The sequence below is a fragment of the Phoca vitulina genome, unplaced genomic scaffold (genome assembly GCF_004348235.1).
Source record: "Phoca vitulina isolate PV1807 unplaced genomic scaffold, GSC_HSeal_1.0 scaffold33, whole genome shotgun sequence".
Taxonomy (NCBI): domain Eukaryota; kingdom Metazoa; phylum Chordata; class Mammalia; order Carnivora; family Phocidae; genus Phoca; species Phoca vitulina.
In genome coordinates this window covers 22,446,300-22,467,629 of record NW_022589736.1, presented here as the reverse complement: position 1 = coordinate 22,467,629, position 21,330 = coordinate 22,446,300, and the positions used below count along the sequence as shown (strand labels likewise).

The following is a 21,330-nucleotide window of genomic DNA, read 5'->3' as shown; positions in this document are numbered from 1 at the left end:
AGAGAGAGAGAGAGAGGCAGAGGGAGAAGCAGGCTCCCAAGGAGCAGGGAGCCCGATGCGGGACTCAATCCCAGGACCCTGAGATCATGACCTGAGCCGGAGGCAGACGCTTAACCATCTGAGCCACCCAGGCGCCCTAAAAACTGTATTCTTGAAAAGGCGGTGTGGTGTAGACTGTTGCACAGATATGGATCTTGGTAGAGAATCGGTGGAGGGGGTAAAAAGTGTGAACAGATTAAGAACTGTGTAGTTGAACATTCAGGGGTATCTCTGAAATGGCCTTCATGCCTGGGAGACAGAGTCTGTTTGTCCTTTACTGTCCAACATGGCGGCACAGCGGCACCAGGAGCAGCTTTGAGCGGAGAGCGGGTCCCACAGAGTCGGTGGCTCACCTGCAGATGGTGAGCATTGCACAAGGTTTGACAGATTCACTTTAGCTTTGCTAATGGAATTAATAACAATTCTGGATGGTAAAGAACATCCTTCCTTACCTAAAAAGTGGCAGGTTATTCCTTCTCAAAGAGCTCTTTGCATTCTTTGGTCACAACCTGACTCTGTTTATAAACCACTGTCCCTCAAAGTGTTGGCAAGGACAGAAACTTGGAATCAGGCAGAACTGGGTTCAAATTCCACCTCTGCTGCTTTCTGAGCCTGATTTGTGTCACCTGTAGAATTAGGACAATGATACCTATCTTTCTGGGACACTGTGAAAATTAAGTAAAATAATATACACAGAAGGCCTTCCCACATTGTCTGCTGTGTCGGGGGCAATGTTGTTACTCTTGTCACCTGACCTGACCCTGCCCTTCCGTCTGTGTGATGTGTCCTTCCTCACAGGAATGGTCAGACTCTCTGAACTCAGGTCTACAGCTCAGAATTCCAGGCCCACCAAGGCCACCACGGCCTTGCCAGATGACATCATCACCCAACGAGACGATGCAAAGCAGGCTGAGGGGGAGGAGGACGAGGAGGACGAGCAGGAGGAGGACGACGACGAGCCGGAGGCAGTGGTCCCGGAAAGCCGGCCACGGAGGCGAAGGCCAGCCAGGCCGCCTGAGGCCACAGCAAAGGTGGAGCCAGAGGAGAAGGTCAGAGGAAAGAGGCAGAAGGACTTTGATATATCAGAACAAAAGGAATCCAGCGATGAGGAGAGCCAGAAGAAAGACAGAACTCGTGCTGCTGAGGAGCCATGGACTCAGAGTCAACAGAAACTTCTGGAATTAGCATTACAGCAGTACCCAAAGGGATCCTCTGACCGCTGGGACAAAATAGCCAAATGTGTCCCGTCTAAGAGTAAGGTGGGTGAGGCGGGGAAAGAAAGAGGCCTCTGCACTGGTTTTAGGATACCACTGAAGTAGCTGCAGCCAGCTCCCCCAATTCTTCACCTTATTCCTACCCTTCTGTCCCCAGCTGCCCACACGATCTCATTTACCAGTGGTCTTCCCGTGTAGTTCTCCTGACAGCATGCTGAATCTGTCCCCGGATTGATTAGTTGTGTATCAATGAGGTCAAGAGTCTAAGGTAACCATTCTACAGACCGGTTGGTTTTTCTCAGGGAAAATTCCATGTTGAGAACATAAATTTCACCCACAACAAGTCTGCCAACCTTCTGGAGCATTCGCCCCAGTCTGGCAGTTTGAAAGCAGCCTGGGATGGCTGGGCCGCACCCTCATCCTCCTCAGTGGGAGCGGCTCTGCAGGCCGGCAGGCCCTCCCTTGCAGATAGAGGCTCCCTGAAACCAGAGTCAGCAGGATGTGTCCCTCTCTCTCTGTAACGGCCTTCACCTGACAGCGTGTGTGGTAGGTGACCATGTTGTCGTGGTCGTCGGGCCTGCAGGCATGTCCCTCCGGACTCTGCAGCCGCCCCGGGCTCGCCTGAGACTCTGGAGGCGGCGGTGGGGGTCCGAGCAAGGACAGCATTTAAGATTCGGCGCACCCTGGAGCCTTGACTGTTTATACTTAACTCTTTTCCCTGTTTACAGCTGTTAGGATCTGCTTAAATACACCTGCAGTTAGTTCTCAAACAAAACCTCAGACAGGCGGGCAGATGGGGTGCCCCTGGGAAAGCCAGCCCCTCACCCCAGTCTTCGCCTACTGTCTGCCAGTTCGGGGTTGTGGAACTCGTGGTATGATCCTTCCCATTCGGGCCTTTCTTGAAACACAGTGTCTCCTGGGTTTCTTTCCTTGTCGCTCTCCTCTCAGTCTGAGGCACCAGGAATGCTGAGAAATCAAAAGAACGAGTCTCCTCTGCCTTCTGTGCCTATATCACTCAGTAGCCTCTGGGCACATTGATGTTCATTTACATTCTTATTTTTTTTTTAATTGAAATTCTATGTTGGAAAATCTAGCTCGTGGCCATGAATGTCCCCGTGTGTACAGGTCTAGTTATCTATCACCTACTTGAAAATGATGAAGTTGAGAATTCCCGGGGAGAAAAATAAACCATTAGCAGTTGATCTATTTGAGAAACACAGATTCTCCCAGCCTCTCCAACTGGTTTGCCAGAAGTAATTATTTTCCCTGAATTTCTCTAGCATCTGTCAGGACACAGGCATCTACATGTGTGATGAATTGACATTGGCTTAAAATGAAGGAGCTGGAACTGGATTTCTAAGGATAGAACATTCAGAAACTCATTGCCTCAGGGTTTGGAAACCCTCCTGTTTGAACCAGAAATAAGCAGCACTTTTATTGTCCTGCAAGGTTTCCCTTTAAGCCTTGACAGTAGAACAAGTTCCAGGAGAGGTAGCCTGCTGGCTCGCCTGCTATGGAGTGACTCCCCGTAAGTGGCCTGCAAGCCGCTGGGAATTCTGGGCCTGAAGGAGGAGCCTTTGCCTGAGGCACATGCCAGGTTGGGCTCAGTGCTGCCCAGAGCCCGGGTCGTGCTGTCCTCGGGGAAATGTTGGGGCTGCATTGGTGTCATGCACGCGGCTGCACCCCTGGGCAGCATAGCTAGAAGAAAAGGCTGAGATTTTCAAAGACCCTATACAAGTAGTCTTTGGGGAGCCAGAAAAGGCACTTAGGAGAAGAAACTCTCATACCACTCATAAGCTAGAATCCTAGGAAGAGAATGCACATCCATGCTCTGTCCATGGCTGATCGAAGCATCTGCCACGGGGCAGGAATCATTTCACATTAGACCTCAAGTTAGTGAAGGCTTCCAGTGCCACTGAGGTGAGTTTATTTTGAACAGAAACAGAAATGGATTCTGGAAAGTACCTGTGACGAACATGAGAGTAATAGGCCCCTCCCCAGCATCACCCCAGCTCTGCGTTGGTCCTCAGTCCTCACCCCAAGCTGCCTGTAGCTGTCACCCCTTGGGGTGAGGATTCAGGACGAATGCAGAGCTGGGCAGCTGGGATCTGAAGCTGGTAGTTCTGCGGCGACAGGCCAGAGGATGTGGCGGGGCCGGGACAAGCAGGAGGGAGAGTCTGGCACACTCCAACGAGGCCACCACAGGAAGGTCCCAGCAGCCCCTTAAGGAGAGGCAAACCCAAATGAGAATGATAATCGTGAATGCCTGGCCTCAAGTTTTTTGGTTCTAGAGGATGGGGCCATTTGATGATACAGTGAAACATTAAAAATGATCATTATCGTTAGCAAGTTGAAAGTCCTAATCATGGTAACAATGGTGCGCCTCACACACAGTGGCCCTGGGCCCCTCAGCCCAGCGATTCACACTCCACCTTGCGCAGGGCTTCTGCCGGCCTTCTGCGGCGCCCGTGCGGCCCGGTCTGCCGGTGAGCGGCCGGACCGAGCGTGCCACGGGGCCAGCAGACGCGGGGCGCGGGCAGCAGGCAGGCCACAGCGGGCTCAGCCCACGACGCTCACTGACTTGTGGAAATAACCGTCTCACCTCTCTTTTTCTCTTCCTACAGGAAGACTGTATCGCTAGATACAAGTTGCTGGTTGAACTGGTCCAAAAGAAAAAACAAGCCAAAAGCTGAATATTCTGGAAGATGATGTTCACCTTCATTTTCCAAAATGATTATTTTAAAAGTCTTATGCAGAAATTTGCATTTTGTACCTCAGTATTTCTATACGTCATGTGCCTTAGTAAAAAAAAAAAAAAAAAAAAAATTAAAAATTTTTAAAAATGTTGTGCTCTATTGTTTAAAACAAAGACTGTGTTAAAGGAGAAAAAGGATCTGGGTATTTTACAGATTATTTTCTTTCTCATCATTGCAAAGCTTACTTTCCTGCAAACCAACTCAGTAGTGCTAACAATCAGCAAATACAGGATTTTGAAGGAACACAGAAGTGAACTAACATGTAAGAATTAAACTTAATGTGTGTCTTTGACCGAAGAGCTCACGGCTTCAGGAGCTTATCGGCAGCAGGATGCAAGCGCTCGGGAAGCTGGCTAAGAATTGTGTGAGGCTATCTTCACTAGTCAGATCTATCTAGAAAAAAAATCCGTCTACATGAACAAGGAGAGAAGGGGATGAAGGTAATAAACCGGCAAGTTTGCGTTGTTTGGCAGAGCTGCGTTCCCAACTGCTCAAGCCGTCAGGCCGCCTTGTCCCTTTCTGCCAGCAAACCAGAGCTGAGCCCCAGGGATGCACGGGGGCCAAAGCCGCTCCCCCAGAGCCTTCTCCAGAAGCCGGTGGGGCTGTGCCTGTGCGTCTCCTTGGCCATGGCCGCCTCCCCATTCATTCAGGGGTCTGAGGGAATAAAGCCCGACAGAGGGAAACCGTGGAGAGCACTCGGTTGTTCTGGCTTCATTCTGGCCCTGGGGTCCCTCGTCTCTGAGTCCAGCTCCAGGCCTGTCTTTCTTTTTTTTTTTTTTTTTTTAAAGATTTTATTTATTTATTCATGAGAGACAGAGAGAGAGAGAGAGAGAGAGGCAGAGGGAGAAGCAGGCTCCCAAGGAGCAGAGAGCCCGATGCGGGACTCAATCCCAGGACCCTGGGATCATGACCTGAGCCGAAAGCAGATGCTTAACCATCTGAGCCACCCAGGCGCCCCAGGCCTGTCTTTCATGCAGCCTGGTGGTCCAGCTTGTGGCCTCCTGGGATTCTGTGAGCATCCTTCTGTTCAAATACCCTTTCTACTTGCAGTACTTTGAACTGGGTTTCTGTCACACGGACCCCCAAACTGCATTACAAGAGTTCTGGGCTTCCAGCTTGGGGAGAGCCCCACAGGGGTCCAAAGATACCTAATGAAGTACAATCGAGGCTACGGTTCCCTAATTTGCCTACCAGCCCCATCTTTCTAGACACCTTAAGCAAATAAGGCTCTAGCACAGCTTTCTACCCATGACTATTCTGCCTACCACCTTCTTTAAAAAGAAGTCAGGAAGGGGCTCTTTCCTCAGGGGATTTTGGGAGCCGCCAAGTTTTGCTAAAGTAGGTGGGCCAGTGGGCCGGGGGCTCCCAGAGCTCAGCCACACTCCAGAGACCTGTGGGGTTCAGTCTGAGCAAGGTCATGGCCAAGAAAACAAAGGAGCCTCCCAGAGGAACGTGCTACACAGATCATGGGGTGGGGGTCATGCACCCATAGCAACGCCCACTGGCAGCCCCCTTCTCCTGGCCCGGCTCCCCTTCCAGAGCCCCCAGGGGCAGGCTTAGTTGTGTTGTCTTCAGGGAGGGAGTCTACATATTTCACTAGGTGTCCCCAAGGGTGTCTCACCCCAAAAAAAGCCTTTTACAGCCTCTGCTCTGGTATTTATCCCAACATGGCCCGCAGACAAGGAGACACCTCAGACGTGGCCTCTGACAACAAGAGGTTCATGAACTGGGGCCTGGACCAGCCTGCCTTCAGCCTCTCAATGCTCACTTCCTGCCCCTAAAACTCAAACGCGCAAATGTGTCGGTGAGTGGCCTCACATGAAGGAAAAGGCTTTCACGCCAGTGGCCGCCTGGCCCCTGTCCCTGCCTCCTCCTCAGACATGGTCTAAGGAAAGGCCAGAGTTTTAGAGTCAAAAGAGCCACATCCAAATCCTGGGTCAAGCGCAGTGAGCAAGGAGTGGGAACCGAGCCATGAAAGTGGTCTTGAATGCTTGGGGTTTGGAAGGAGGCGGGGAGGGCCAGGCAGGGAGTGTGGAGACAAGGCTTGAGGCACAGGACTTGGTTTCGATTCTTCGCGGTCCACACCCCAGTCAGACCCCAGCAGAGAACAAACAGCTGCACGGACAAGAGCCCATTTCTGTTGGATTTGGAAAGCCCTGGGCGGGTGGTGGGCGCATCCTCTACTGACGCCATCCCACCACCCCCGCCACATCTCACCCCCCTTTCCCCCCTGCACAGCCAGGTGGGGCCCACAGGGGAGCCAAGGCTTTGGGGCCTTTGCCCTCCTCTTCTGGGAGGACAGGTCTTTTATCCTTTAGTGACTGAGGCTTACTTTCTCCACTGGGACAAAAATCTCCGAGCTTCCATTTCTTTAAACCATTTAGAGCACCCAGTCTTGACGCCCGCTCACATGTTGTCTGATTTCTCACAGAACCCCCAACTGGCTGACCAGGCTGGGCCCAGCAGCCCCTCTCCTGCCCACGGCCGGTGCCACCACCCGCTCCGCGGGGCCACAGCAGGCGTGGGCCTGTGCAGCCTGAGTGGAGTTCTTTCTCAGCTGTGCCTTACCCAGCTGGATTTGTGGAAACAAGACAGACCACACGGCTTGCATTTCCAGCAAGGAATCTGCTGCTTCTGCGCATCTGCGTGGGAACCATCCAGAAGTCCCGCACAAACCTCTCGCCCCAATCAATCATGTGTGCTGGGCCAGACAGCCCAACCCCACGAGGGGATGATCGCTTTTGGTTGTAATATTGTAGCCAGTGGGTTTTCTCACTCGGTTTTAGAATAAGATCATAATAAGCTTTCTACTGTAACTGTTTTGGGAGAACTTAAAAAAATGCCTCGTACCTCGGGACTTTTTCTTGCCATGTGCCAGTCCCACCCCCCAAACCACGTCCACCCTACCCCTTTGAAAGCAGAGAACTAATCCCTTTAAAATACCAGCTATTTCATTCCTACTTATATCTATAGGGTATTTGTGGTAGTTGTTTTAGCAATTATGTTTTTTCCTAGAATTTAAAGGGCACAGTTGAAATTGTGATACTCTATACACATGGGACGGACCATATACTGTGCAGGACAGTCCCAGTTTACACCTGTCTCAATACGCCCGCTTGCACAGTGTGTTACATGGTCACGGGTCCATGTGGGATTGCGAACAGATGGCCGATCCCTGAGGCCCTTGAGGGATTCTGAATCCCCCTGAGGAGGACAGACAGCTGGGAGACTTCGGCAGGCATTTGGTTTGCCTTTGCCCTAGAAAGCCCCAAGGGTAGAGGGGTTGTGTGGATCCTGACCCCCAGCTTCTCCTGAGGGACCCTACCCCACTCAGGGGAAACTGAGGCACGGGACACGCCTGAGTCAGATCCCAGCCTGACCAGGGGCTCCTGCAACGGGCCCTTCTGGCACCGGTGCTCGCGGCCTTCCACGCCCTCACCACGGCCGCCCGTGTGGTCCCAGCGCCTTCAAGAGCGAGCAGGGGCTGGGTCTGGAGGCTGAGGGGCAGGGAGGCCTGGGGGGGGGGGCGGGGGCAAGCAGCTTAGATTAGTCATGTTCTTTCACTGGTAGAAACAGGTTGTGACATTCAGTCCTAAATTTTCAAGTTCCTTCTCACCAAATGGTCCCAAGACCAAGCCAGCTTTCCAAAGAACAGGCTGAGAATAAGCACCGCGCTCTTGGGGGGCAGCCCCCCATGTAACCTCACCGCCACTCTGCACACGGCGGGGCACCCTGGGCGGGGACAGTGTGGCCGGTACACTTTGGGGCGCCGGGCCCTCTTGTGCTCCTACAGCCTTCCCAGGGCACCGCCGAGGATCACAGGCGCCTTTACAGACTGGAAAGGTGGTGGGTGGTGGCCCGGGTCTGGCCCGCAAACCAGGGGAAGTGGCTTTCTCTTCGGCCATTTGCGGCCATGAGTGGCCGGCTTCCCCCATGGGAGCCCCGCGTCAGCTCCACCTGTGGCCGGGAAGCCATCCCCACGGTCTTGGCAACAGTCCCCGTCTCCTGTCAGTAAACTACTTGGCCTTCAGCCTTAGACTATTCACTGGGGAGCTCAGTTAACACGCTGTAAAACTGAGTGGCTGCAATTATTTTCCTCTGGTCTGCTGGAAAAAAAGAACAGCTTCGTGTAGAACCAAAAAAGGGAAATCACTTCATCAATCTGATTCCCAGGCGGAAACTACCAGTGTCTGAAAGGGCAGCGTCCCAAGGCAAGCTGGGGATGGTTCCCAGTGCTGTCGCCTCCCCGTGGCGGGGGGGGGGGGGGGGACCCCTCCTCCCCCCCACCCCCACCTTGCACTACTCCCAGCTGGAAGCCTACCGAACAGGGTTCTCAAACCCAGCTCCCTGCCTCGCCCCCTCTGCTGGAACTTCCCGCTTCGGAAGCCGCTCCAGGGATGGAAGGAAAATACACACCCAATTGTTCCCTCTTGCCTTCGCTGCCTGGAACAAGCCAGGTGTGTGAGGCGCCCCGGATCAGTGTCTCCTGAATTATTACAGGAGTTTAACTCGGCCAAGTCCATCAGTTTAAAAAGAATCCCAGTTTTACAAAAGGAAATGGACCAAGATTTGAGGGGCAATGAGGCCTAGTCAGTAGGTCCTGAGTTCTACAGGAAAGTGAACAATGTCTTAGGTTCTGTTTTCCATCATTACTCAAAAAATCTTGTTAAAGAACTGTAAAATTTGAGAGGAAATATTTGACACTTAGATGTGGACATTTTTGCCTGGGGCGGCCTGACCAGACAGGAGAGAGGGGCATCCCGGTCAGGGGTGGGACAGGAAGGCAGGCACTGGGATGTCCCGGTGAAACTGACCCCAAACTTGTTTCCATCCCGAGATCGGTGGGCTCCATCCACATCCTCCACCTGCTCAGCACCCAACTCCCGGCGGCAAAGAAACCTCCCCTGGTTCCCAGCAAGCTGCAGTCCCCTGCCCTCGTGACGAGCCACTTGCCCTAAGAGCAAGGCCTGCCGGCGTGGCGTCACCCCCAGACCGGGGACCTGCCATGGGGGGTGTCTCCAAGCCTTTTTGGTATCTTTTTCCTGGTCTTGGGTTGGACACTGATTCCAAAAGCAAACCAAACACAGAGCTACCGAGTGGAGAAAGAAGACCGCTCTGATGGAGGAGTATATGTAGGTCCTAAAAGAAAGACACTTTCAGGAACCGACGACGTGGCAAAGCTGTGACAGCGGCAGGGCCAGAGTGGGCGGCTGGTGTGTTACAAGGTCAGTCTTTCCTGCCTACAAAGGGTGAAGCCGGCAGAGCCTCTCAGTCCTGCAGCAAAATCCAAGACTAAGCATCCGCGCGCGTTGCGATTCAAACGTTAAAGCTTCACATTGGAAGGAGGACAAGGCCCCCCGGAGGCGCAGCTGGGAGGGGAGGCTCTGGGGCACCCCGCCGGTTCTGGGGATGGTGGGGGGACAGGGATTTCCCTGCACTGGGCTTCCAGGCGCTGGAAGGCTTGAGCCCCGAGCCCCAGGAAGGAGGAGGGAGCTCCCAGAGGGCCTGGGGGGCCAGGAAGGGGCGGGAAAGCGGCCTGAGGCCAAGCGCACCCCGAGGCCGGCAAGGCCAGCAGGACCCGACCCATGCGGTTCTCTGCCCCGGCCGCACGCTGGGCTTGCCCAGGACGCCGAAAGCGCAGATGCCCGCCACCACGCCAGGGGCTCCGGTTCCCTGCTCCTGGCCGGAGCGAGCCTGCTCAGGGTCCCCACCTGCCGGGGACCCCGGCGCTCAGCCGAGCAGGACAGCCCCTGCACGAGGCCGGGAGCTTGCAAAGAAAATGTACACCTTATTTTACTCAAAGAAGCCTCTGTACGGGAAGAGTTCAGCTGCAGAAAACACCTGTCTGTGCTTGCGCTGGGAGGAGACCAGGAGGACCGGAGAGAGAGTTGCGCCGGGAACGGCAGCGGTGCCAAAAATGTAAAATCTCCTAATTAATCCGTCTGCTTGTTAAGTGAGCCAAGTGAAAAAACACCAGATGCATCAATCAGAATTTGAGGGAAATCAAATTAACTCGATCAGCAAAAAAAGTGCGTTTCTTCAAACTTCAGAAGGCACCATCAGAATCCGAATGCTGAGCGTTCCCTGCTGCGCACGGTGAGGTCGCCCTCCCTCCGGGCCTCGCACCTGGTCCCTCCGGGCCTCGCACCTGGCGCTGCCGGCTGTGCATGCGGCCTCGTGCCGTCAGCAGGCCCCTCACCGGCCCCGAGCGCCCCTTCAGTCCCCATAGCCCTCTCGTGCGGCCCCAAGACGCACTTCCGGTTTGACCCCACAGGGCCCCCCCTAAAGCCCTGATGGCCGGGGGGCCGCACTGCCTTTCAACGTTGCGAGGCCTCCAGTTCCTTTGGGAATGAAGCGTACGTAAATAAATAAACCAGGGGGCTCCCCCGCCGGTCCTCAGAGTCCTGTGCAGGTGACCCCAGGCTGGCCCTCGGTTCCTGGCCATCCTGCCCAACGGCCGCCACTCCCCTGAGCCCAGACCGGATCGCAGACTCGGGAACCTCCCTGTCCCCCACCCGCAAACGAGAGGTTCAGGGACACCCCCCACCCTCTGCCCCAGCTGAGAAGACTGTGCATACAAATCTCCAGCCCAGAGCCCGGGACTCAGTCCGTCACTTCTTGGCCCCTAGAAGCGTCCACATGGTGCCACAGCCCCTTTCTCTGGCGCATCCTACTCAGCGATCACCACCCCCCCACCCCCCTCCGCCGAGAGACCCCAGCTGGCCTTTCTTCCCCAGGCCTCCCGTGACCTTGTCCGTGTCCCTTCTCCGGTTTTCGGGGTCCGCTCTGCACCGAGCGCAGTGGGACGCGGGCACCGCGGGCACAGCCTGGAGCTGCCGGCGCGGGCCCGGAACGGCAGATGCGAGGCCGCCACACCCCAAGAATGAACGCCAACAGCCTGGGAAAGGCCCCGGGAGGACGGGGCCTGGGCTTGCTGGAGCCCTCGGTGAGGGGACCGCGGGGACAGGGGCCAGAGCCGGATGCCCCAAGTCGAGCCCAGACTCCGAGGGGCCTTGTGTGCCATGCTCACCGGGGATCCGGGGGGAGGAGGAGGAATTATCATTGAGTGCTTCCTCCCTTACCCGCCTCGGAGGTTGTTCTGATTTGTAGCGACCGGCACTTTGGCGGCTGGGTGGCTGCTCGCCCTCTCCAAGCCTCCATTTCCTCGCCTGTAAGCCGCAGAACAACACAGGCCTCGCGGGGCCCGCCGCGAGCTGAAGGGGTTCGACGAAGCCGGGCTCCCAGCCTGCCCTCGGGCTTCGCTGGGGGGGCCCCGCTGGCCCGCCGCCCCAGCAAGACCCCGCAGCCGGCCAACCAGCAGGCCCTGGGGGGGTGGGGAGACCAGGAGCTGCGGTCCTTACACACCCAAGGCCTTAAAACTGCAAGAAACCACATCAAGCGCTGTGCACAAAACCTGAAAACTGAACTCAAGTCACTTGAGCTGCTCAAGGGATTTGAAAATCTCCAGTGAAGACCATGCCAACGAAGTCACAATACACTGGTTTCAGTTATCTGGGTTGCTGTTTACGGACCCTGATCTGGAAAACATACGTTTGCCCTTCTGCCCTCCCCCTCGTTCCCCCATCTGCCCTCCCTCCGAGTTTGCCAGGGCCATGCCTTGCTAGCAGCCTTATCACGCGGTGAACTGCCTCCGCCGGCCGCGGGCTCCTGAAACCCCTTGGTGACCCTCCACAAGCTCTTTTTCACAAACCCACAGCACCTTTCCAACCTCGTGTCCTGGGCCCACTCGATACCATTTGGGAAGCTCACACCCACCTCCCTGAAACCTGTCTCCCACAGCGCTGCATGGCCGTCCTGCACCAGGCCTCGCTCTCTCCTGCCTTCTCTCCTCCCCTAACTGCCTGGGCCCCTGGGCCCTGAAACAAAGGAGATTACACGTCTGGAGCTCCTACTCCGCGTGCCACCCCTTTCCCGCCTGCCCCGGCAGATACATCCCTGGGTGGTGACAAGAGAAGGCCTTGGCTTTCCTTTGGAAGATTTGCTAGTAATTATGAGGGTTTCAAGCTGTGGGCCCAAGAAACTGGTCATCAAAAAACATCCTTTCTAGAAGAGCCCATGCTCATATAAAGATGATGCACTGACACTTGTTGGACAGGACCTGTCAGGACTTGGGAAAACTGCACATCTCACCCAGAAAATCACTGAGTTACACCAGATACAAAATTCAGTTTCTAAAATGTTTCAAGTATCTGTCACTTTTTATTTACGTGACAAAAGCAGGGCACAAAATTATGTGTGTACTATGATTCAACTCTGTAGGAAGAGTACGCATAAAAATAGATAGGAATATTGGCTATCTGTGTATATTTTAATATAAAAATTGCCAGTAGAATGATGGAGTAAATGAGACATTTCCTTTCTTTTTCTAGTACCCAAATTTTTGGAAAAGTGGTCATGATAACCGGTAATTTAAAAAGTATGTTCAGGCCAGCACTTAACTGTGTTACAAGCACCTTGAGGGTGCTGTTCACACTTGTTCACCAACAGCTGGTCTGCTCAGCAGCTCCAGGGGAGGGACACGAGGTGGGATGGGAGCAGGGGGAGCGGACCGCAGGGAGTGATGATGCGTGTAAGGGTCTGCCCCTCAGACAGCCCTGCCAAACCTGACCGGTGACCAAATTCACAAAGGACACTCACGCTTCACAGTAATCTTCACTGTCCTTAAAGGATAATAAACATTCAGTTATCGGTATGAAAGAGATGTTTCTTTTGATGCCAAGAACAAGGTGAGGAATGGGACTCTAAGTGGAATAACAGTTGGCATGAATTTTTAACCAGTTAAAGTCATTTAAAAATATAACAGCTTCCAAATGTTTACAAAAGATCACAACGACTTCATTTTGAAAGGCCTTGTTCGATTTACACAAAAAGATGGTGCCATCCACGTATGTTTCATTTTCAGTAAATAAAACTAAGGTTAATGGTACTGTTCTCACTGTGAATTCTAAAATCCAAAACAAAAGCCCATCCCCTACTTTTAAAAGCAGAATTACATTTTACTGGCAGGCACCTTTGGCCTACAATTCCAGGGGCCTCTCCTGTCTATTTCGGGGAGAGTCTGGTTACAGCGATCCTACTTTTGCTTGGTTGACAGAGAGCTTAAGAAAACAAGTTGGCAACTTGTTTTTCTTGGCATTCACTCTCAATGCTTGCTCTTGACCCGTGACACCGATCACACACCCACAGGACTTACGCACAGAAGTCCAGACAGGAACCAGCTGATAGAAACCCATTTCTAAGCACAGCACCCTTTTCCAAGGGTCAAGTGCTAGAGAAAGAGCAACAGCTCCCCAGAAACTTCTCAGAGCAAGAATCTAACAACCACGTGGAACCACAGAGCAGCAACCCAGAAAACCAGGTGTACTTGGCGGTGGAGCTGACAAAGGCACCCAGTGCTTCAATGAAATAAGTTAGCAAGACACAAAAGCATGAGTAGTTACACTCAGACACTATACAAATAAGCGGCCAAGGTGAATGACACACTTTTCCGAAGAGAAAACCTGCATGGCCAAGTCCGGTTTTTGTTTAGATTCCTCCGAGCGTGAGAAACAGGCAGGAGTTAATGATCAGTCATCTGTCATTTTAGCAGAGTGACATCCCTCAGTGCTGCCGGAGACAAGACTTTCCAGAATCAGGTGTTTTCCGTTTGTGTCTAGAAGAGAAAGTCTCTCAGGGAACCTAAACTTCACTCTTTAGTACAGTTAGAAGCCCAGAGCCGGTTTTCCTTGTTTCCTCGACCCCTCAATCACTGGGAGCACATCACACAGACCCCCGCACTCGCTTCGGCCACGGCCACCAGGGGGTGAAGCTCCACAGGTGATTCCGATGCATACCAAGACCCAAGAACCACTAAGGACATTTAAATTTCTTTCATTGAAATGACTCTGGTTAAAGCTAACTAATAAGGAGGAATGCCGTCTTTACCAAGTATGAATACTACTTTATTAATGTGCTAATAATTATTTCATCTGGAATTTATTTTCCTTTTATCTCCACTGTAATTCTTTTCCTCTCCTTGCATTACAGCAATTTTCCCAGTGCACTCTTGGTAATGATGCGCAAAGATTTAAACACAAGGTCAGTTTGCACTGCAGAATATCCCACATTGTATATCAAGTTTACTCATGAGCAAAACTAGGTAACTCCAAGATGAATCCTGCAAAGCACGCGGCCCACCCGAAAACTACCAGAATAAACTGTCACCCGAGGCACCAACAGTCCTCAGGGCCTTCATTCTCTCCAAACAAGAATGACACAGAGCGATGTCACCAAGCTGGTGTCATAGGTCATTCCTGAGTTCACACCCCCCTCATAAAACAACTAGCAATTATTCAGGAATAAGACACCACTGAGAGAATCCTAGAATGTTGGGGGGAGGCTAAGTAACCCTGCACCCAAGAGGCCAGGAGCGTCGGCCTTGGGAGGTAAGAGCAGCAGCTGTGTGCTGACCCCATGCCGCCCCCCCGGCCAGCACAGCACCGCTCCAAGGTCTCCCCTGAGCCTCTGGTTCCTTCATGGGAAAAGACAGCCAGGGGGTGGGGCGGGGGGGACATCCAGCCCCCACCCCAGCACCGCGGGTCACGTCATGGAAACCCCTACTCCACTTCCAAGCCACGGGGATCGCAGAGGAATCTGTGAGGCCAACCGTGGGAATCTGACAGAGAAGCGGGGAGGCACTGGTAACACCCAGCACTTGGATCTTGACCCACCGAGTTCTTACCTGCAGCACCTGAAGAGCGGTCCCAAGCAGCGCCTCTGCTCGTGGGCAGAGCTGGGCCGGTCCGAGCCGGAGCCTGGGCGGCGGGCCGCTCGGCCCTCACTCAGGCCGTGGAGCTAACTTACAGCTCCCCCCGCCGCGAAGTAGAGCTCCCAGGCCCTTCTGACCGGAGACTGCCTGCGAGCGCCGGGGAGGCGGACCGGAGCCCGGCGAGGAGAGCTCCTTCACAGGCCGCCCGCGGCGGAATGCGGCTCCCAGTCACCTGACCAGAGAGCCCGGCCGCCGCACCCGGAAGCTGGGTAGCCCGGAAGCGCTGAGAGAGGAGGGCAGGTAGAGCTGATCATGCCCAAAAAGCGGCACCTGGGGAGGGCACTGGCTTGAGTCAAGACCACAAAGAGCTTAGCCAGGCTCGGCGTCAGTTCCCCCACTCCCCCCAGGCAGCGGGGGGCTCACTCCCACGCCCGCCCACCTGAACACAAAGCCTGGGCATAAGGCCTGGAAAGCGCAGCTGCCCTCCAGCAGGCAGCGCTGATTGTCTACAGGACAAATCCAGTGGCCCCATTCAACCAGAGAACTCACCAGATGGCCTGAGTCAAGACCAGAAAGAGTCCTGCGGTCTTGGAGCCAGTTCTTCCCCTCCACCCAGGTGGGGAAACTAATTAGGAGCTGTGCCCATTGCTGAAAACAGCCCTCAGATGTGCAGCCAGGGAGCCTGACCAGAGCTCACAGGAAGTTATGTGACCCATCCCTACTTACAGGGTAGCCCCTGAACAGAAGCACATTCCGTGGTTTCCCCGCCTGCAGAGCAAAACCAGTAGCCGTGCCTGGCCAGAGAATTCAGTGCATAATCTTGTCTCATCAGGTTCTCCAGTGAGCCCTGCAGGCCCTAGGGCCCATTCTGCTGCGCTGCTGGGACAGGGATGCTAACTCACAGCCCCACCTACTACTGAGCATAGCACCCAGTCCTGACTGTCTAGTAAGCCTGACCAGAGAACCCAGGCAATGGTGGAGCCCATCCTACAGCTCCCCCACCACCCCGGGGCTCCCACTCCTGACCTCAGGACTAAGGCAATGGCCTCACCCAAAAATGACCCTAGTAGCAGGCCCCACAGCTGGAAATTCCCAGCAGACACATTCAGAAACCTAAAGTGAGCTGTCTGATGAATTGTCTCTGCCTAAATGAACCTGTAAAACCCAGAAAAGGAGACTACTTACTCAAATGCATAGATCCCCATGTAAGGAAGGAAGATCACATATCTCAGGTCAACATGACACTACCAAAGTAAACTAATAAAACTCTAATAACTGACCCTAAAGAAATAGAGATTTATGATCTGTCAAAGAATTGAGAATAATACTCAGACTTTGGTGAACTACAAGAAAACACAGAAACCAAATGAAATTAGGAAAACAATGCATGAGCAAAATGAAAAGTTTGACAAAGAAACAGAACTATTAAAAAAATAACAAAAACAGAAAATCCTACAGCTTAAAAACATGATGACCAATAGAGAGCTTCAAAAGCAGACTTGACTAAGCAGGAGAAAGTATCAGTGACCTAGAAGACAGGACATTCAAAATTATTCAGTCCGAGAAACAAAAAGAAAAAAGAATGAAAAAGAGTAAAGAACGCCTATGGGAATTTTGGAACACAACAATATTCACATTATGGGAATTCCAGGAGAAGAGAAAGAGAAAAGGACAGAAAGTATATGGTAATGGCTGGTACTTCCCAAACCTGGGGAGAGAAGTGGACATCCAGATCCATGAGGCCCAAAGGATGCCAAATTGGTTGAACCTGAATAGGGCTACGCCAAAACACATTATGACTAAATTGTTAGAAGTCCAACACAAAGAAAGAATTCTGAAAGCAATAAAAGGAAAGAGAGAAGTTATGTAAGAGAGAAGTTACATACAGAAACCCCTTAAGACTATAGGCAGATTTCTCAAAGGAAACATTTCAGGCCAGGAGAAAATAGGAGGACATATTCAAAATAATGAAACAAAATAACCATCAATCAAGAGTTCTATACATGAAGCTGTCCTTCAGAAATGAAGGAGAGAGAAAGACTTTTCACAACAAACAAAAGTGGACAGAGTGCATCACCACTTGTACAACCAGCCGTACAACAAATACTAAAGGGAGTTCCGTGAGTGGAAGCAAAATGATACTAATTAACATCATGAAAACATTAAAAGGTAGTATAAAACTCACTGGTAATGGTAAATATATAATCAAAGATTCTGTAATATGGTAATAGTGGTATGAAATTCACTTACAACTCTAGTTTAAAAGTTAAAAAGCAAACAGTAAAAAGACAATAATCTTGTTACTGAATACACAGTATAAAAAAATATGTAAACTATAACATCAATAACCTAAAATGGATTAAACATAAATGGATTAAATTCTCCAAAGTAAGTAGAATGGCTGAATAGACTAAAAAAGATACAACTGCATGCTGTTTACAAATGACTCACTTCAGCCTTAAAGACACACAGACTGAGTGAAGAGATGGAAAAAGACATTTCAAGAAACAATAACCAAAAAAAAATAAGCAAGAGTAGCTATACTTTTATCAGAAAAAATAGACCTTAAAAATGATACAAGAAACAAAGGTCATTAAATAGTGACAAAGGGATCAATCCATCAAGTAGATAAAACAACTGTAAATACTTATGCACCCAACATCAGAGCACCCAAATATATAAAGCAAAAGCTAACAGAGCTAAAAGGAGAAATAAACATCAGTACAATAATAATTGGAGACTGTAATATCCCACTCTCAACATGGATAGATAATTCAAAGAATCAATAAGGAAAACAGCAGATTTGAAAAACACAATAGAACAAATGGACCTAACAGACATATAAAGAAATTTCTGACAACAGCAAAATATACATTCTTCTCAAGCACACATGGAACATTTTCTAGGACATATGATATGCTGGGCCACAAGACAAGTCTTAGCAAATTCAAGAAGACTGAAGTCATACCAAGTATATTCTCTGATCACAATGGTATGAAACTAGAAATTAACAGAGAAAAAAACCTGGAAAATTCACAAATATATGGAAATTATATAATGCTCTCCTGAACAACCAATGATTCAAAGAAGAAATTACTTTTATTTTATTTTTATTTTTTTTAAGTAGGCTCCATGCCTAGTGTGGAGGCCAACATGGGGCTTGAACTCACAACCGAGATCAAGAACTGAGCTGAGATCAAGAGTCAGACACTTAACCACCTGAGCCACCCAGGCACCCCCAAAGGAGAGATGAAAGCAGCTCAGGCTCTCTGCTCAGCGGGGAGCCTGCTTCTCCCTCTCCCACTCCCCGTTTGTGTTCCCTCTCTCGCTGTGTCTCTGTCAAATAAAGAAATAAAACTTAAAAAAAAAAAAAGCAGCTTGGAATAAAAAAGGAAACAGAACGTACCAAAACTTATAGGATGCGGCAAAAGCAGTTCTAAGAGGTAAGCTAATAGCAATAAACAGCTATATTAGAAACAAAGATCTCAAATAAACAACCTAACTCTGCCTCAAGGAACTAGAAAAAGAACAGACTGAGCCCAAAGTGAGCAGAAGGAAGGAACTAATAAAGATTAGAGCAGAAATAAATGAAACAGAGAACAGGAAAGCAAGAGAAAAAATGAACAAAACTGCAAGCTGGTTCTTTGAAAAGATAAACGAAACTGACAAACTTTTAGCTAGACTAATCAAGGAAAAAAGAGAGGAGACCCAATTCAACACAATTATAATGAAAAGAATATTACAACTGACACCACAGAAATACAAAGGATCGTAAAAGCTATTATGAACCAGCAAACTGGACACCCTAGAAGAAATGGAAAAATTCTTAGAAACATAAAATCTACCAAGACTGAATTAGAAAGAAATAAAAAACCTGAAGAGCCCAATTACTGGTAAGATTGACTCATTATCAAAGATCTCAAAACAAAGAAAAGTCCAGGGCCAGATGGCTTCACTGGTGAATTTTACCAAATATTTAAAAGAATTAACAACAATCCTTCTCAAACTCTTCCCCAAAAAATTAAAGGGGAAGGAATGCTCTCAAATTCATTTTATGAGGCCAGCATCACCCTGCTACCAAAGCCAGAAAGGACACTACAAGAAAATGCAACTACAGGCCAATATCCCTAATGAATATAGATGCAAATACTAGCAAACCTAATTCAGCGGATCATTCACCATAAAAAAAAAAAAAAATCATTCATCATGATCCAGTGGGATTTACACCTAGGATGGTTCAACATATACACATCAGTCAATGTGAAACATCACATTAATGGAATGAAAGAAAAAAATCATATGACCATCTCAAGGTCATATGAGGCAGAAAAAACGTTTGACAAAATTTAACATCCATTCATGATAAAAACTCAACTAATTCGGTACAGAAGAAGTGTATCTCAACTTAATAAAGGTCATAAATGACAAGCCCACATCGAAAATCATCAATAGCAACAAGCTGAAAGCTTTTCTTCTAAGAGTAAGAACAGGACAAAGATGCCCACTCTCAACACTCCTATTGAACATAGTATTGAGCATCCTAGATTCCACCAAAAACTATTAGATCAAATCAGTCAGTAAAGTTAAAGGATACGAAATTAACATATAAAAATCAGTAGCATTTCAGGGTGCCAGGGTGGCTCAGTTGGTTAAGTATCTAACTCTTGATTTAAGCTCAGGTCATGATCTCAGGGTCATGAGATCGAGCCCCCCATGGGGCTCCACGCTGGGTGTGGAGCCTGCTTAAGATTCTCTCTCTTCCTCTGCCCCTCCCCCCCACTTTCATGCACACATACTCTCTCTCTAAAAAAAAAAAAAAGTCAGTAGCATTTCTATACAGTAACAATGAATTATCTGAAAAAGAAATAAATAAAATGATCCTATTGACAATAGCATCAAAAACTTAAGTATTTATACCTAAATAGTTAAGCATAAATTTAACAAAGGAAGTAAAAGTTCTCTACACTGTAAACTACAAGACACTGATGAAAGAAATTCCAAGAAGATGGAATAAATGGAAAGGTATCCCATATTCATGGATTGGAAGAATATTCTTAAAATGTCCAAACTACCCAAAGCCACATACAGATTCAGTATAATCCGTATCAAGATTCCAATGGCATTTTTTACAGAGGTAGAAAAAAAAAAAAATTTCTAAAATCCATATTTAACCATAAAGGACCCAGAATAGCAAAAGTAATCTTGACAAAGAACAAAGTGGGAAGCATAATACTTCCTGATATCTTTTAAGCTTACAATCATCAAAACAGTATGGCTGGCCTAAAAACAGATACATAGACCAAAGGAACAGAATCAAGAGCCCAGAAATAAAACCAAACATATATGGTCAATGAGTATTTCACAAAGGAGCCAAGAAGCCAAGAATACTTGATGAAGAAAAGATAGTCTCTTCAATAACGGTGCTAGGAAAATTGGACATTCACATGTCAAAGAGTGAAACCGAATGCCTATCTTACACGACTCACAAAAAATAACTTGAAATGAACTAAAGACTTATTAAATGTAAGACCCAAAACTGTAAAACTCCTAGAGGAAAACATAGGAAAAAAACTCCCTGACATGGGTCTTGGCAATGATTTTTTGGGGTATGAAACTGAAAGTAAGTACAAGAAACAAAATTTTAAAAAGTGAGACCATATCAAAATAAAAACTTTCTGTACAGCAAAAGAAACCATCAGCAAAAAATGAAAAGACAACCTGTGGAATGGGTAAAAATATTTGCAAACCAAATATCAGATAAGGTGTTAATATCCAAAATACAAAAAGAACTTACACCACTCAAAAGAAGACACACACACACACACAAATAACCCCTCCCCCAAATAATCCAATTAAAAAATGGACGAAGGACCCAAAATAGACGTTTTTTCCCAAGAAGATATACATGACCAACAGGTACATGAAAAGGTGCTCAACGTCACTAATCATCAGGGAAGTGCAAAAGAAAACCACAATGAAATATCACCTCACACCTGTTAGAATGGCCATTATTAAGAAAACAAGAGATAACAAATGCTGGTGAGGAAGTGGAGAAAAGGAAACCCTTGTGCATGGTTGGTGGGATTATAAATTGGTGCAGCCACTGTGGAAAATAGCATGGAGGGTCCTCAAAAAGTCAAAAATAGAGCTACCCTATGATCAGATTTGCAGTTACCAGAGGGCAGGGCTGGGATGAGAGAGAATTGGATGAATGTGGTCAAAAGGTAAAAATGTCCAATTATAAAATAAATCAGTACTAGGATGTAATGTACAGTATTAAGGCAGTTAACACTGCTGTATGATAATTTGAAAGTTGTTACGAGAGTAAATACTAAGAGTTCTCATCACAAAGGAAAGACTTTTTTTTCATTCTCCTGTTTTCGTATCTGCACGAGATGATGGATGTTAACTAAACTTACTGTGGTGATCATTTCACAATACATATAAGTCAAATCATTATATTGTATACCTTAAGCTTACATGGTACTGTATATCAATTATATCTTAATAAAACTGGAAAAAGGAATGGCACAGAGTTATAAACATTATTAAA

At 49.2% G+C, this 21,330-nt stretch overlaps 1 protein-coding gene across 1 annotated transcript in view; it reads left to right on the top strand.

The window, feature by feature from the left end:
• DNAJC1 (DnaJ heat shock protein family (Hsp40) member C1) overlaps positions 1–4,080 on the top strand; it is a 234,831-nt gene extending 230,751 nt beyond the window's left edge. The window contains exons 11-12 of the mRNA XM_032425878.1: positions 838–1,298; positions 3,878–4,080. Of these exons, the coding sequence (XP_032281769.1) occupies positions 838–1,298; positions 3,878–3,946 (530 nt within the window). The 3' untranslated portion in view covers positions 3,947–4,080. The remainder of the gene's footprint in view (positions 1–837; positions 1,299–3,877) is intronic.
• The last annotated feature ends 17,250 nt before the right edge of the window (positions 4,081–21,330 follow it).